This window comes from Rhinolophus sinicus, linkage group LG06 (genome assembly GCF_036562045.2).
Source record: "Rhinolophus sinicus isolate RSC01 linkage group LG06, ASM3656204v1, whole genome shotgun sequence".
Taxonomy (NCBI): Eukaryota; Metazoa; Chordata; class Mammalia; order Chiroptera; family Rhinolophidae; genus Rhinolophus; species Rhinolophus sinicus.
Window position 1 is genome coordinate 23,999,742 of NC_133756.1, and position 16,121 is coordinate 24,015,862.

At 41.8% G+C, this 16,121-nt stretch overlaps 1 protein-coding gene across 2 annotated transcripts in view; it reads right to left on the reverse strand.

Annotated features, from left to right (window-relative positions):
• Window positions 1-621: 621 nt before the first annotated feature.
• The window catches only part of USP24 (ubiquitin specific peptidase 24), a 129,229-nt gene continuing 113,729 nt past the window's right edge, over window positions 622-16,121 (reverse strand). For both annotated transcript variants that reach the window (XM_019742818.2, XM_019742816.2), the window contains exons 60-68: window positions 15,561-15,682; window positions 14,588-14,701; window positions 12,272-12,337; window positions 10,396-10,462; window positions 9,070-9,148; window positions 6,721-6,796; window positions 6,226-6,312; window positions 5,745-5,855; window positions 622-3,371 (exon numbers count right to left, since the gene is read on the reverse strand). In XM_019742818.2, the coding sequence (XP_019598377.2) occupies window positions 3,309-3,371; window positions 5,745-5,855; window positions 6,226-6,312; window positions 6,721-6,796; window positions 9,070-9,148; window positions 10,396-10,462; window positions 12,272-12,337; window positions 14,588-14,701; window positions 15,561-15,682 (785 nt within the window). In that variant the 3' untranslated portion in view covers window positions 622-3,308. The remainder of the gene's footprint in view (window positions 3,372-5,744; window positions 5,856-6,225; window positions 6,313-6,720; window positions 6,797-9,069; window positions 9,149-10,395; window positions 10,463-12,271; window positions 12,338-14,587; window positions 14,702-15,560; window positions 15,683-16,121) is intronic.

Consider the following 16,121-nt stretch of genomic DNA (forward strand, 5'->3'; position numbering starts at 1 on the left):
AAACAATGAAGTATCTATGGCACCTCTGCCTGCTGTGCCATGTGAGAACCCCTCCCCTCCCAAGATGGCCCAGAATCAAGTGTCAGTTCGTTGGATAGCCACACCCGGCAGCCCATGACTCGAGAGAACAGCTTAGTTCTTGCAGATGTTGGCAGTTGGTCCCTGGGAGTGGGGGAGGACTGGGAGGACTGGGGCAGCAAACATCCCAGGGAAGGGGAACCATGTGTGCAAATGCGGGACATGAGGAGTGAGGCTGAGACGCGTGGAGTCTAGCAAGAAACCCAGCTTGACCAGGGATGTGATTTCTGCTCAGGACCCCCTGGCAGATGTGAAAGCTATGAGGGAGAAGCCAGCTGGCAGTCAGCTTGCGTTTGGCATCTTTCAACAAGCTTTGCCAATGGATCCCCAAACGGTCATGCTACCCAGGGGGAAGAACAGCAAAAGGCTTAGAAGACCAAGACCCATCGCCTCCTCATGACTAAAGAGTGGACCTTATTCACACCCCAGTATAAAGCACAAAAAGAGTCACAGCGCCGGTTCACACCAGGCCACAGGCCCTTGGCACCCCCGCCCTGCCTTTTTTCTGATACATGCAGAAAAGTGTTGGTGAGACTCCAACTCTCCATTTTTGAAAAATTTATTTTATACCCTTAGAAGCCAAGAATGCTGCCACTCATGAACCAAATTTAGAATTAAGATTCTTCCTTAGTTTATCTACTTCCTTTTGAAATTTTATAAACAAGATTTTGTACACAAGAGGTAGCAGAGGAAAATTCCAGCCTGCTTGTTCCAAGCTCAGAAGGTAACTGCACACACGTCAATGTTAGCAGGGAGGGTGGGCGAGACGGGTAAGTCTGATGACGCGGTGCTCTAGGTCCTACGATTCGTCCTAAGTGTCAGTGACCGTGTGAGCACTCCAGGGGAAGTCTTGGGCGTGAGGCCCGCTGGGACGCTCACTGCTTTCTTTCCCGGAACGCCTCTAACGCGCGGACTCGGCCATCTGAGGTGGGCCTCACGAAGGGAGCTTCTTGAGAACACACAGCATTGAGTTAGTTGTGCAATTCCTACTCGATGTGTAGACCATTTTGAAAGACTTATAAAAAAATCTTCATCCAAAAAATTGGCAGTAAAAATGACAACTCTTCCCAGGTGAGTAAGCCTGTCACAATTGTCACTTTGTTGTACTACATTAAAAAAAAGTCATCAGCAGGGTGGTCGACTGCAGCCGTTGGAAATCGAGTGGTTACTGGCAAAGTGAGGGGGACGGTCACTGTAGCAACAACGTAAGCAAAAGGAACATAATAGTGACGGCGGTCCTGATGGAGCTTTCCAGGGAGGACAGCAGGTGCTGGGGTGTGGAAGGCGTTGTTTCCATAGGAAATAAGGGACTAGAAGTGGCAATTTCACTCCTGAATTTGGGCTCCTGAGTGCAGCTGCCAGCGATGATATCCCAACATATCTCATCACCGGCATTTCAACGTCATGTCCCACACAATCTTTTGGTGAGGATGGTGATGGAGAGAAGGGTGAGGGCGGGGTAGAGGAAAAAAGTAGGACGTGGAGTATTTACGTACTCAAAATCAATTTTAAAACACCACATTCAAGATTGCAAGAACATCAGAACCATAAAAAATTTGCCAACTGCCTCCGACCATTTCTCTGAGGGCACAGGTCTGCTTGTACCTGTGGGTCCCTCCATCTACTCAGTGCCTTTGACAAAAGCCATCACTAGCCTGTAGGAAGTCAACACGATTATACACTGCAGACTGGCTGCACAGTAACTTCAACCTTCAGTAGTGAAATGACTGGGTTATTGACAGTGCACAACCATGAAGACGTGACTGTCCTGTCACCTGTCACATGTCCACACAATGCAGAAGCCACCAAAAAGGCACTTGGGGCTGGCTGCACCTCTTTGACTTGGCAAATCTGACAGTGGCAACCTGGCACTTCCTAAGGTTCCCCTAGTTCTGTGCATGGTGAGTGAAAACAAGGTAGAACACAAAACAAAGGCAAAACAGGACTGAAAATGAGTGTAGCAACGCAAAATACAAAATACATGAAATATGTTGGCATATCCCCATCTCCACTTGACAAAAGGGGAGCTGGTATCTGACCTGAATGAGTGAGTGGTGTTATACTTGGGAATTACAACTAAATAGATGGTTGTTCAATTGCTTTCTAGTTATTTCTGGGAAAATAAACCCTGTCCCTATCTTTTCAGTATTACTTACTCATGTTGAGTAGAAACAAAGTCTCAAATTCCTTGTCTGCATTAAAATCACTAGAAACTCACAAAGCAGTGTCTCCCAACTCAAATATTTAACTTCATATACAACCAGTACCAAGGGTTTCAGAAATTATGTTTAAGCAAAAGCAAACGATTGCAGATCACATGATTTAAGACTACAGTTTATTCAATATGTCTCCAAGCATTAAAAAGACAATTTTATGAAGTCAAACTCAATAAAATACCTTAAAGTGCTTTTTATTTTGCTGTTTTTAAAATTTGTTTTGGGAAAAACTCATAACTTCTTTAGTGACTGATGTTAAAGAATGCACCCTGTACTTCTGGAGAACACAGCATTTTTTTTAAATTTTTATTGCTCTTTTCAATCTCAATTATATCAGAAAAAATACCTTAAAGAGCTTAATAATTTTCCAATTTTTGATCCTAGTAACATTTCATCAAGATCCAAGTTTATGCCTAGGGCTTCTCATCCAGACCCATCCAAAATTCTGTACAAATAGGGAGACATATTAAATACAAAGGTCTGTGTAAACTGAATTCTTTACTATTTTACAACGAAAAGGAATTTTATCACATATCTTTACAGCATTTTAAATTGGATATCCCTAATCAATGTTACTTCAAGATTAAAAATTTGTCCCCACATATCTAAAGGCAGCTTGCTTTTTTTAAAATATAAAAACCAAAGGAATTATTTCTGTAGCATCATAGAGAAAGCAACAGCTTTACCCTCACTCACTCCTGTATGTTCATGTAACAAAAAAGTCTGCCATTGGCTGGATTTCATGGACTCTCCACAGAAATGTCAATCCACACATGGATTGTGCCCTGGGACAGCTGACCCACAGGCTGGAGTTCTCCCACTGCCAAATAGCTCCCAAACCTTCTGGCCAAAGAGTGCTTTCTTCAAACACACACCTCCAGAGCCATGGCAGGCTCTCCCGGTCCAATCTCCAGGCTCTTCTAACGGGTTCAAGGACAAGATTCTGATTTCAAAAAGGTGCTGAGCATCCAATAACTGTGAATTGACTCCTCATCCTTTGCTGGACATGTTCCTCTAGGGATCGACGTCATCAAGGTCACTCCTTAACTCGCCAATCATCATGGGTGATTCTGAACCCTTTGAGAAAAGAAGAGGAAGTTAAATTCACACATAGTCAAGTTAGAGACCAAGGTTTCTCTACGCCAATTGACTTACTCATGTTCTATAGTTTAAACATGTCCTCATTTAACAAGTTAATGTTTACCAAAGGGTAATAAAATATAACACCTTGTATTTGGCAATTCCTGATTACGCAAAACTTTCCTTTCTCTGTTCTCATTAAGTCACAATGCTACCATGCAACCACGCAGGTGGCTCTCATGAGAACTCTGGGGCAATGTGATAAAGCAGAGGGAGGCACTGGACGTCTCAACATCTGCTTTGTGCCAGAAACTGTGCCACACCACCGAAGGTGGCTCTGGGTCATTCCTGGGTCTGAATTCTGCCTGTCACCAACTGTGTGGCCTTTGCTTTATGCACTGATAGTTTTGAAGGCCTACCATGTGTCTTGGGACTGATCTAGCTGGGGACGGGGGTGGAGAGGGGCAGGGAAAGTCTCTCTGCAAAGTGAGTGGGAGGGGCCTGAGGTGGAAGAAACGAAGTATATGTGATAAATTTAAAGGCTGCAGTACCTAGCATCAGAAACGGAGAGGGAAAATGTAGGCTGCGGCACAATCAAGCAGGATTGCGTTGAGGATTCTGGCCTTTATCCTAATAGCAATGAAAAGCTGTTGAAAGTTTTAAACAGATGAACTAGACAGAAACAAGAGTAGAGGCAGGGAGATTCTTACAGACATTCAGGAGATTAAGGTGCTTGTGACGATGGAACAGATAGCTGGGAGATGTTTAAAAGATCAATGTGACAGGACGGGTGAAATTGACTGCAGGGTGTGAGGGAGCTGTCCAGGGTGACACCCCATGTGAGGTCGGGAACACTGAGGGACGACCAGCCTTGGTGTGGGGCGGGGCTGGCCATGCTGGTGAGGTGCATTTGGGACACATCAAGTGCAGACTTCAGGAAGAGAGCTGGATGATCATGTGTGGCACTCAGAGGAAGCTGGGGCTGTGGGAAAGGGGAGAGAGGACACAGGACAGAGACGGAGGAACATCTACTCGTGGCCTCAAAGGGGCAGAGCTGGAGAGGAGACTGAGAAGGACAACCAGAGGGGTGGGAAAGCTGTAAGAGCAAGGCGTCAGGGAAGCCCTGGGGAGAGCGTTTCAAAAAGGAAGTCGTGGCGGGTAGTCAGATGCTGCTGAATGGTCACCTCAGATGAGGCTACTTGTCACCCAGATGCTGAGTTGGAGAGGAGGGAGGGAAGGAGCCAGCCTGGAAGAGACTGAAGAATGAGTGAGAGAGAAGAAAATGAAAATAGTTAAGTTTTGATAATTCTTTGGAGGCATTAGGCTGTGAAGAAGAGGAAACGGCAGAGATAAGAGGGAAGAAGAGTTTTTATTAAAAGATGGAAGAGAACTGAGTACATCGAAACACTGTAGGAGGGAGAGGTACAAGATACCAAAGACAGCCAGAGAGAGAGAGAGCGAGAGAGCGCGCGCTAATACAAGGTTTGTTACAGGATGGTAGTGGAAGGGTGAGCCCGCCCCCCCCTACCCTGTGATAGCCGAGATGAGGACAGGGGGCTTGCTGGGGGCTATAAGTCTAGGAGCCAGTAGCTGAAGGAACACTCATTCGATAACTTTTATTTTCTCTGCAAATAAAGTAGGTGAGCCTCAGTTTCCCTCCTATAAAATCAGGGATCTCACGAAGTTATCATGGTCCAAAAGATTAGAAAAAAAGGCACACACAACATCAATAAGATTCATTTAATGAGGCCCCTGGCAAGCACTGTGATGGAGCTGCAGAAGAAACTGCCCTTACGGAATGTTACAGACTACAGGAAAGACACATACACGCTATTACATTTACATCGCTTCATTTTTTTTTTTGCACATAGTAGGTGTTCAATAAATATTTCACTCCTTTTTCTACTAAAGTGGTTAGTATTGAAAATGTTTTTTGTTTTGTTTTTTTAAAGTAAGCTTAAAATTATTCTTTGACTCCCCTGACAAGTAGGTACATTTCCATGGCACGAAGCCCTTCTTTCCAAGGGTCCATGTTTTCAGGAAGGCTGGTGAAAGCAAAACCTGGAGGGGGTGATTTTTCATAGCCTGGCAGAATGAAGTGAACAAGCTGGAACGAATACAGCTGTGGCCTGGCTTTATCAGGACTATTCCAAGTGGATTAGAATAGCCAGCGACAGAGGTCAAAGCCTTGTATGAATTTTACATGCAGCACTGTTCCACTGTGTAAGCAAACTGTTAGTGAGTCCTGAGCAGAGATCACTGGAGGGCGGAGCTGGTGTCTCCTTTGGTTCTTGATTATGAACATTCTTTTTGGAAAAGTTCAGAGCAGGTGCTGCCCTTTCACACAGGGCCATGCCCTACAGTTTATACCTGTTGTAGGTGCCTCTCTCCGTTCTCGTTTGCGGGACTACTCTCCGACCCATTACTGCTTCCTGATTGCTCTTTTTCATTCAGCAAAGCTGTGGCATATGCTAATGTGTCCTGCGGGAGATGGAAACATGAGAAGAGAAGGTTAGGTGGTGCGCAGTGGCAGCAGCTCCAACAAGACTACCTTTTCTTTACTTGACCTTGGGAGGGGCAGGGAGCCTCGAGGGTGGTGCCCTCAGGGCAGTGCCCAGAGCACCCCGCAACCTCGGTGGCACGCAGGGGCCTGACTGACCGCTTTTCTTCTAGGCAAGTGATTTGCAAACTGTACACCAACTTGGTGTTTTGCCACAGAAATTCAATCATGTCTTCTGCTCTTTCTCATTTTCAACCTGTACCTCTCTTTTCTGAGGCTGCAGCTTCTGAGCAACACTAATCCTACCTGACGGATTTCAAAGCACACAAAACCAAAAAAGACAAGTCTCACCTGAGCTGAAATCGTTCGCTGAAAGGTTTTTCCTGTTGATGTTTCATTAGAGACATTACTCTGCGGTGTCCAATAATGTTCCGACATCTGAGATGGAAGGTGAAAAAGGCCATCAGGGATTACAAATGAGCCCACAGGAGTCTACAACTTCTACTATTACGTAGTAGAGTATAAAAGCATCTAAAGCAGCAGATAAATCTACCCAGACCTTCTAGCGCATCAGGAGATTCTTTCCAGGAAGGTTTCACTTCTACTCTCAAAAGCTCAGTAAAATGCTACTTCTTATATAATCATCCCTACTTTTTCACCTATAAAGTTAAGATACATGTGTTAAGGCACAAATTTAATGCATAAAAATAGGTATCAACTGTACCAAAAAAGTCTGAAGTCTGAAAATATTTTAAGGCCAGTCTCAGATTAAGTTTGAGAACTTTCCTGATAAGACATCCAGCTATTGATTCCTGTTATAGCCAGAAAAGTTCAAAATGCAATTACCTTCTTCTGAAGCCACTGTACAGCCCAACTCCAGTGGTGGGAATTCTCCTTGAAATATTCTTTAGCAGCAGGACACCTGGCAATTGGAAGAGAGTTTTATTGGCCAAATGCTTTCTTTGCAAATATACTTGTTTAATCGATAACACTTTTTTTTTAAAACTTTTATTTTAAGTGTGTCTTTCCAGGACACATCACTCCAAGTCAAGTAGTTGGTTCAATCTAGTTGTGGAGGGTGCAGCTCAGTGGCCCATGTGGGCCTATAAGTGGCAACCTTGTTGTTAAGAGCACCGCTCTCTAACCAACTGAGCTGCCTGGCTGCCCCGATAGCACCTTTTTATTTTGAAACACAAATGCTCCTTTCATTAAAGTTCAGTTATGTTTATATTATTATTTTTTTTTTTGGTTTGGGTATGTTCACATGTTTAAACTTCAAAAGGCAGTAAAAGGTAAATATGAAGTGCAAAGTTTCTTTTCTATCTCTAATTCATCTGTTCAATTCTATTTAAAATTCAAAGTTGAAAAATGAAACAAAAAACAAAGAACAAAAACCCCCACAACCAATTGTACATTTAATAAATGATCTCTTGATAGAATCAAATTAGTCTTTAATTTTTGTGATTTGAATAAGAACGGTGTTATTTGTAAACATGGTCTCAGAGCCCCTCTTTCTCTTTCCATTTTTATTTGCCTACCCAGTAAGCTGTCCTTCATATGTGAAGACAGTACTGATGGTGCTATTACCACGTGTGTGTATAACATGTACGTGTGAAGGACATGGAAATACATATTAATATAATGACACTGCTATCTGGACTGCGTGTCTGCTGCCATCAGACATACTTTGTAGCCCCAACACTACTTGGAAATGCCACTCTTAGGCAAGTACTTATGCTAATGCGCTGCCAATATCAAGCCTAATTAATGAACCCACAGTTGTGGCAGGAGGGATCTCCATCGGTGTCCACAATGCTAATGTTGTATCATCTGGAAAACCCATGTTCATGCATTATTTCAGTGGGGCTCTCATTTATATCTGTTTAAGATGCTCAAATGCAACAGATTAAGCCCAACTGATTTCTCATTCTTATTTTGATACAAGTCCAAGGATGGCAATACCCATGTCTAAGACTCAGCAAATATCTGGAACAAAATAAAGTAAGCTATAAAGAAGGCTCCGTGTAAGACTCAGAGATGGCAGTGTAGTCTGCTCAGTAACCCTGGGTTATCATGCAGTCACTCTGGTCTCGTTTGCCCATGTAGCAAATAGGGGCACTAAAGCAGCAAACCACTGAGGTTCCTTCTAACACTGAGAACCTTTGCTTTCCAAGTGTCTATCAACAGATGAATGGATAAGCAAAATATGGTCTATCCATATAATGAAGTATTATTCAGCCTTAAACAAGGAAGGAAATTTTGACATGTGATACAACACGGATAAACCTTGAAGACATCAGGTTAAGTGAAATAAACCAGTCAGAAAAGGACAAATACTGTATGAGTCCACTCATTTGAGGTACCCAGTAGTCGAATTCAGAGACAGGAAATAGAATGATGGCTGCCAGGGGCTGGTGGGAGGAAGAATGGGGAGTTATTGCTTAATGGGTACAGATTGTCAGGGAGGAAGATGAAAAAAATTCTGGAGAAGAATGGTGGTGATGGCTGCACAACAATGTGAACGTGCTTAATGGCACAATGATACACCTAAAACAGGTTAAAATGGTAAATTTTATGTTATGTATATTTTACCATAATTAAATAAAAAAGAAAAAGTAACCTTTGCTTGCCATCAATCAGCCTGTGCTCACATCCTAGCTCTGACCGCAGGCATGTCACTCCGGCTGCCTGTGATGTGGGACTAATCGTAGTACCTAACCTCACAGTTGTTGCAAAGATTAAATGAGAATACAGGCAAATATTTAGCACAGTGCCTGGGTTCATAAATGTAAGTAGCTGTAACATGATTTTGTCTCTTGAGAGACTGTTTTGGAGGTGGGGACCCAGAACCTGAAAGAGTTGGTAGTTAACTTACATTAATGAAAGATAGCACGAGTGCAGGTTCATGGACTCTCGCTGTGAAGGTTCCCAAGTATGCCTTGGTTCCTGCCCTTCCTGCACAAAGCCTGGTGGGTTAGCCTTTTCCTTGGATTCCGTAGGATCTGTTACTCTTAATACTTCCCCTTCACATCTCTTTGAGATCATTTCAGTAAATTTCTGTACCAGCCAAGTAAGCATACCCGGAGTCAGACTCTCTAGGTACTAAAACAAGGCAGATTTTTTTTTTCCTGGTCATATTTGACTTGTAACTAAAAACACCTGCATTTCCTCCCTGCATTTTGAGTCAGTACTTACTTTTGAGCAAGAGTTACAAGAAATTTGACACATTGGTAGCAGCGACTGCTGTCCACGTGGTTACTGTGGTGCATCAGAGCTGAAGGAAGAGAAGAGGAAATGTCAACAATAAAGCACGACACTGAGAGTGGGTCCAAGCAGTATCAGCTCTCTTGTCCTGAAAACTTACAACAAGCTACTTTGACAAGCAGATGAGGAACTTCATTAAAAGCATGGTGTGCTGATCAATACCGTGTTTCCCCGAGAATAAGACGCGTTAGAGCTGATGGTCCGGCTAGGTCTTATTTTCAGGGAAACACGGTAGGACCCCCCCAAATTCTAATGGGTAGAAACACTAAACAGTATTCAAGAAACATATGTGATGGTGAAAGTCTGACTTTCAGGAGAACTGAGGAGAACTAAGATTTATACTAGCTGATTATTCACCTAGAGACCTCCCAACTTTTCCACCCACCACGCTGATAGAAGAGTAGTCACAACCCTTTTAGTACAATAAATGGAAATTTATGCTATTAGTTCAGTTCAACAAATACGTCCTGTTCTGGGCTTTGGGGATTTAAAGGTAAACAATACTTGGTCCCTGCTCTTCAGGAGTGTATGGTCTGTAAGCACCAGAGAGCCTGGGGCTGCTCTGAGGAGAGCACATGTTTCCAAAGGGGTGGCCTAGAATGTGGTAGCTACAGAACTTTTTAGCTTGTTTCTTTTCTTCGATAAAAGGAGGTCCTAAATCTTTTCTTGATACGTAGTGAAATCTAAAATGGCTCAGATAAAGTGGAAATACATGTGGATGGTGGGAGCCAAATAAGACTATTTCTAACCAAACTTTTTCTAAGAAATAGCTCACTAAAGCCACTTAAACCTTCTGAAAAACAAAATCCTGCTCAAAATCTTTTACGAGTAGACAATAGAAATTTGGGTGCATTTATAGCACAGGAAAAAAAAAATCACATCTCATGAACTTGACAATATCCTGAGTCTGAGGTTTTAGTTTCTTCCTTTCCAGGGGCTACAGAATGGAATGAAAGACTTCCTGCATCAGAAAGTAGCCTTTAGCTTGTTGAAAACAGTCACAGCACCCCTGAATCTGATCTGATCCAGTAAAAGGACCTCAAGTTGCACTTCACTGACTAAAAGTAGGAGTGTCCAGGGCGAATAGGTCCTCTGGTTTTAATCCTTACGACGAGATGAGGGAGCCCAATGGCACTACTTCTGCGGGACTGCGCACTGCCGTGCGCCAGGGAGGGGCAGACCTGTCAGGGAGGAGACCGGACAACAGGACAACAGGCTATAGCTGCAACGTTTACTGTTAAGGCCGAGCATACTTGCCTAGTAATCCATTTTCTGTCTCAAACACAAATTTGACTCTCTCTACTTGTATGGGATCTTCAATGACCTTTGAGAGGAAGGAAACAAAGACTGGTCAATAAAAGAAGGAACTTGTGTTATAACCACTGGTACCTTTAAAAAAAAAATTCAAGAGATTAATTTCGTTTCTCACTTAACAAAACCTAATACAAACAAATATAATGCCATTGCCATATATCTCAACAATATCTTAAATTTTAAACTTACAATGAAGAACTATTAAATAATGTCTGAAGATCCATTTATTTCCCAGCGATGTGTTCTTACCAACAACACCTACAGTTCTCTGGGTTATAAGAACACGTATTTCATGGCCCCAAGGATTAGAGGTCTCACTTATTTACCAAAAACGTCCAAGGTTTGCTACAATGCATGCTCTGCAGGCTGATGTGGAGGCTTGTTCCCTAACGCAGTGCTGGATCTACGTTGTTCTCTCGCTGTATTCCTAGTGCCCATCAGCCACTGTGCACTGTGCAGGAAACTAAACGGGTTTGTTGTCGAGCAGAACAACACACAGCCCTACTGCTGTGCGGCGACAACCTTCCAAAGTTTGTAAAAGCACTAGGACCAAAAGGAGGTAAAGGATCAGAAAGACAGGCTTTTTATAAACGGTTTCCATGATGTAGTCCCTTATTCAAAAGTATTTATTAAATGTCTACCCTTTGCCTAGGCGTGTATTAAAGGGATCTAATGCGAGTGTCTCTCATCAGCTCACAAGCAGTCACCAAATTCTATTGATTCTCTTTCCCAAACACCTCTTGATCTGTGCCTTGCCCCCTGCTACTATGTCTCTTCTCAGTACAGGCCTTGTTGCTCTCGCACTCAGACTACTGCCACAGACTTCTACATGGTCGTCCAATTCCAACCTTGTTTCTTTTAGTCCATCTTTCAAAATCATTGCCAGGCAATCTCTCTAAGACATAAATGAGGTCACATAACTCTCCTGCTTAAAACCCTTCCATGGCTTCCCCAGCACTGACTGACAGCAGAGGTTACAAAACAGTTTGGGCCAAATAAAACAGGCATATAGACAACTTAGCTTCCAGGCACCAGTGTGCAACCTCTGGCCTACAGGAAAAAGTCCACGTGCATTGGTACCCGAAGCCCTTCCGGATCTGGTCTGCACTTCTGTCCTCAAACCTAATTCAGTTCCTACTCCTTCTACTCATAGCACTTACAGTTCACTGAGCAAACCAGGTGGAGAGCATGGGCTAGGGGGCTAGTTGCTTGGCTCAGGTGCTCGTTTGTAACTTATTGAAGAGTGGCCTTGGGCAAATCACTCCACCTCTCTAAGTTCCAGTGTCTAATGTAATACTGTATTTCACTGATTATAACTGAAGTTCCCCTCTGCCCTGCACTTGGTATTTCCAAAACTGGGACGTATCCTACCATCAGTTACATTTCAGTTTCATGGCTCATAAAAAATCCTTTTAGTCGTACGGTGACAATCAACCAATCAATGGTGCCTTAGGATTTCAATGATCTGTAGAGCCAGCAATTTACCTTTGATGGTTACTGTGAGGTTTAAACAAGATATATTTGTGCTTAGCAGTTTCCTATCCATAGCAGGGCCATCCATTACTCCCTTGCTCTCTGCACCACAATTGCTTGTGCACTGTCTAGCTCTGTCACTAAACTGTGAGCCCCTATGAGGTGGAGTTTTATTCTTGCTCACCTCTAAATCAGTCGTGCACAAAAAATGACTGCTATGAAGAGGACTCAGTAAGCGAAGATCAAATGAATAGAAAAACAATACAAGGACACACAACTTTTTATTTATAAACAATGCTGACTAATACATACCTAATACAAATGAATCAGAATATTTATGACTTACCAATATCTCATGAAGTAGATGGAACGTATTTTTTAACTCATGGGCTGGAGCTGTTTCTAGTTGGTTCTGAAATATTTTTAAAAAGCATAACAATTCCAGTTAAGTCTTCAGTGGAAACCACATTTGGAGCGTCAGTCAACAATACTGGACTCAAGCCCTAGTTCCACCACTATCTGGCTGAGCTTGGGGAGGTCAATTCCTCTCTTTGGGCCTTAGTTTCCCCAAATGCTAAATCTAGGAACTGAAACAAACAACCTCTGTGGTCCTCCCAGCTGCAACACTCTGTGATGCTTTATTATGGAATTAGGAAGAAGAGAAGGGGAAGGGCAGAAAGAAAAGGAGAGAATTTTAAGTCACTAAATGGGCCCAGATTTATATTTCTATTTCATTTATGTACATCCTATTTTGTTTTCCAGAATATGCTGGTATAGCTATGAGAATGCAAATGAGAATACCCTGAGATAAATATGCTATGAGTGAAGTATAATATATAAGAAAAGTCAGCTTATGAATTGAAAAATCTGCCAAGATACACTAAGTGAAGAAAGCAAGGTTCTGAAAACTCACACTGCTCTGTGCTTGGTAACAACCTTATGAATAGATGGATAGGGAACTAAGAAGGACACTGCATTACAAGACCACACTTCCCAGGTGTCAGGTCTGGTAGTAGGTAAGCACTTCACACACCACACCTTACTGAATCTTCACAATCTGTGAAGTCAAGTCATACCTCCTCTCATTTTGCAGAGGAGGAAATTGTCCGAGTTCATATCATTAGTAAACAGTAAAGAGAGGAACTCAGTCACCTCTGATACGGGTCTATACCGAAAAGGCTGAGGGCAAAACACATTTTAATAAGAGCTGGGAGACAATCCATCAATCACCCGCTACTTGTTAGCACTACATGTATCACTGTTATAAACTGTGGTGCACCTAAGAGGGTGTGGCACAAATTCTGTGGGCAGAAACTACACATATGGTGTATTTACAGAAAGAGGCCTGGAAGGACACATACCAATGTGACAGTATTGGTCCCTAGGGTAAGGTGGAGAGGGGACAAAGAGTGGCTGGTGATGGTCAAAGTGGACTTTGTCCTTACTTGTATGTTTTAATTTGTCACAAGAAGAATGCAGTCATTAAAAATTAAAGATTAAAAACTAATAAAAATAGTATGCATAGGTTTATAGGATTTTCTAGTAATCCCTGGAAAGGCAGTAAACAATACGGTTAAGAGCACAGCCCTATAGCCAGACGGCCCACATTCAAATCCCCACTCTGCTGGTTACAAGTTGTGTAGTAAGACCCTGGGCAAGTTATTTAGTCTCGGCCTCAATTTGTTCAACTGTAAAATGGTGATAATAATAGTACCGTGTTTCCCTGAAAATAAGACCTAGCCGGACCATCAGCTCTAATGCGTCTTTTGGAGCAAAAATTAATGTAAGACCTCGTCTTATTTTAATGTAATATCAGACTGGGTATAGTATAATATAATATAATATATCATATCATATATATAACATAATATAATATATATAACATAATACAATATAATATTACTGGGTATTGTATTAATTTTTGCTCCAAAAGATGCATTAGAGCTGATGGTCCAGCTAGGTCTTATTTTCAGGGAAACACGGTATCTATCTCATAGGACTACTTCTTGAGTATTGAGTTAAATACATAGTATACTTGGAACAGTGTGTGATATCCAGTAAGTACAGCATAAGTAGTGGCAATTACTATATTGATCAGCGTTTCATAATGAACTATATTACTATTTCAGAAGGTGATAAAAACCTACTTTTGATTTTTAAAATGTTGCAGGGGGTGATAATCTCTAATTGGAAAACATTTGACACAACAATGGTGACTACAGTATTTTGAAGTACAAAGTATTCTTAACAGTCAAAAACCGAACCAAATGCAAACATGTCTCATTAGGAAGGGAGTGGCTAGGTAAATCATGGTACACGAGAGGATGAAATATTATACTTGCAGATAACTTTTAATGATATAGGAAATACTTATAATGTCAAGTGAAAAAAGACCAAATCATAAAGACAATAAATTCCCAATTATGTTAAAATAACATGCATAGAAAATAAAAGGGAAACGTAATGTTCATGGTGATTATCAATGAATGATGGGATTCTGAGTTCTTTAGTCTTCATTTTTTTAAGGAGGCTGTATTATTTTTATGATTAGCAAAAACAATTAAGGTTATTAAAAGAAGCATATTAATTGTGAGCAAAGGATTGCTTTCCGAGTCTCAAGCGCCAGCTGTCAGGCTATCACTAGGTTTAAGGGAGGTCTTACCTTAATGAAGTGCAACATAGTGAAGGAAAAATGTTCATTACAGAAGCAGCAGTACACCACCATCTCAATGAGTGCTAAGAGCGAGCCCGTCAGCTCTCGTAAAGCAAACATTACCTAGTGGGAGGGTATAAAAGGAGTAAGCTTTTCTCCTGTCAGTTGTCAATAGGTTGTTTCTGGCTTTAACTGAAATTTACTCAGATTTACTGTCATCAAAATATTACTGTCATCAAAATATTTGCCTCAAAATAGGGGTTTTTAACTGCTAAAGGCCTATGGAGAGATTTCAGGGTATCTAGGTCTGTCTGAAATTTAACACAATTTTGTGCAAATGTGCATTTTTCTTGGGAGTCACTTTCATCAGATTTTCAAAGGTAAATGTCCCCCCAATTAAAATAATTACTGATAGATCCAAAAAATACATAATGTTAAGCATAAAAAAAGGAGATATACAGCATAGCACTGTTGATGTTGTTAAAAAACCAGTATGATACACTGCTCATATAGGATTGCAAGATTAAATTCTCAAGAAGGGGTGGCTCTAGATAGATGGGAAGCAACGGGATTGCAGACAGGCCACATAGCGTGTGTCACAGTGAGGGCTCCCATACTCCCGAAGTTTAAAACACGTGTGCTTCAGAGCTGTAGTATTGCAGGACCAGGGACACACAAGAGAGATTGGGAGCAAAACCCTCTGATAATAACTGTGACTGGTGAGGTGCAATTTATTTCCTGGGACCTAGGGGGCAATGAGCTGGGCTGTACATGGAGGTCCAATTCTTGGTGCAGAGAAGACTAAGATTCTCTTCAACTGATTCCTTCTGACACATACATAGGAAGAAAAATTAACTTGAAAGAATCATTTCTTCTCTTCAAAATACTCTTCTTCATCAGAAAATGTAACTAATAACAAAAGGTGTTTTTCCTCAAGTAGGAGAAATAAAAATAAAATGGTTTTAGAAGAACAAATACATACCTCTAACAGGTAAGGTTTCCCTTCAGACAAGAACAGCAAGGCTTCTACTTCCTCATGGAGGGGCAGCAGAGGGCTTGAGGGAGCAATGCTAATAGGTGGCCGTTGTTTAAATATACCAGGAGCTTTAGGAGACCAAAGAAACGAAACCTGTCTCACTTGACGTTATTTCATGAAATAGCCATCTACAAGCTAAAGCGATTCTCTCAAGATTCACACACACAACTGCTGAGTATTACAACCTGTTCCTTCACAGTCCAGTGAGGAAGCCAGACATGTAGAAAGGAGAAACTGTTTACCTATTTCTTTCAATGTCTGCATAAGCTGTAGGTTTGACTATTAAGATCTCTAGATTCCTAGTGATCCCCACCCAAAACAATCTTTCAAAACTGCAAAAATATAAATTATATGTGAAGAAAAATGTCCATTATGGCTCTGAAGAGACACTGAACATGATACTTTTGTTCCTCAAACAACTGTCCTCAAATAATGCCCAACACCACGTGTGCTAAGCAGAATCAACCACATGGAAGGGGTTACCTCATTTGCTAGGAAAATGAAGAC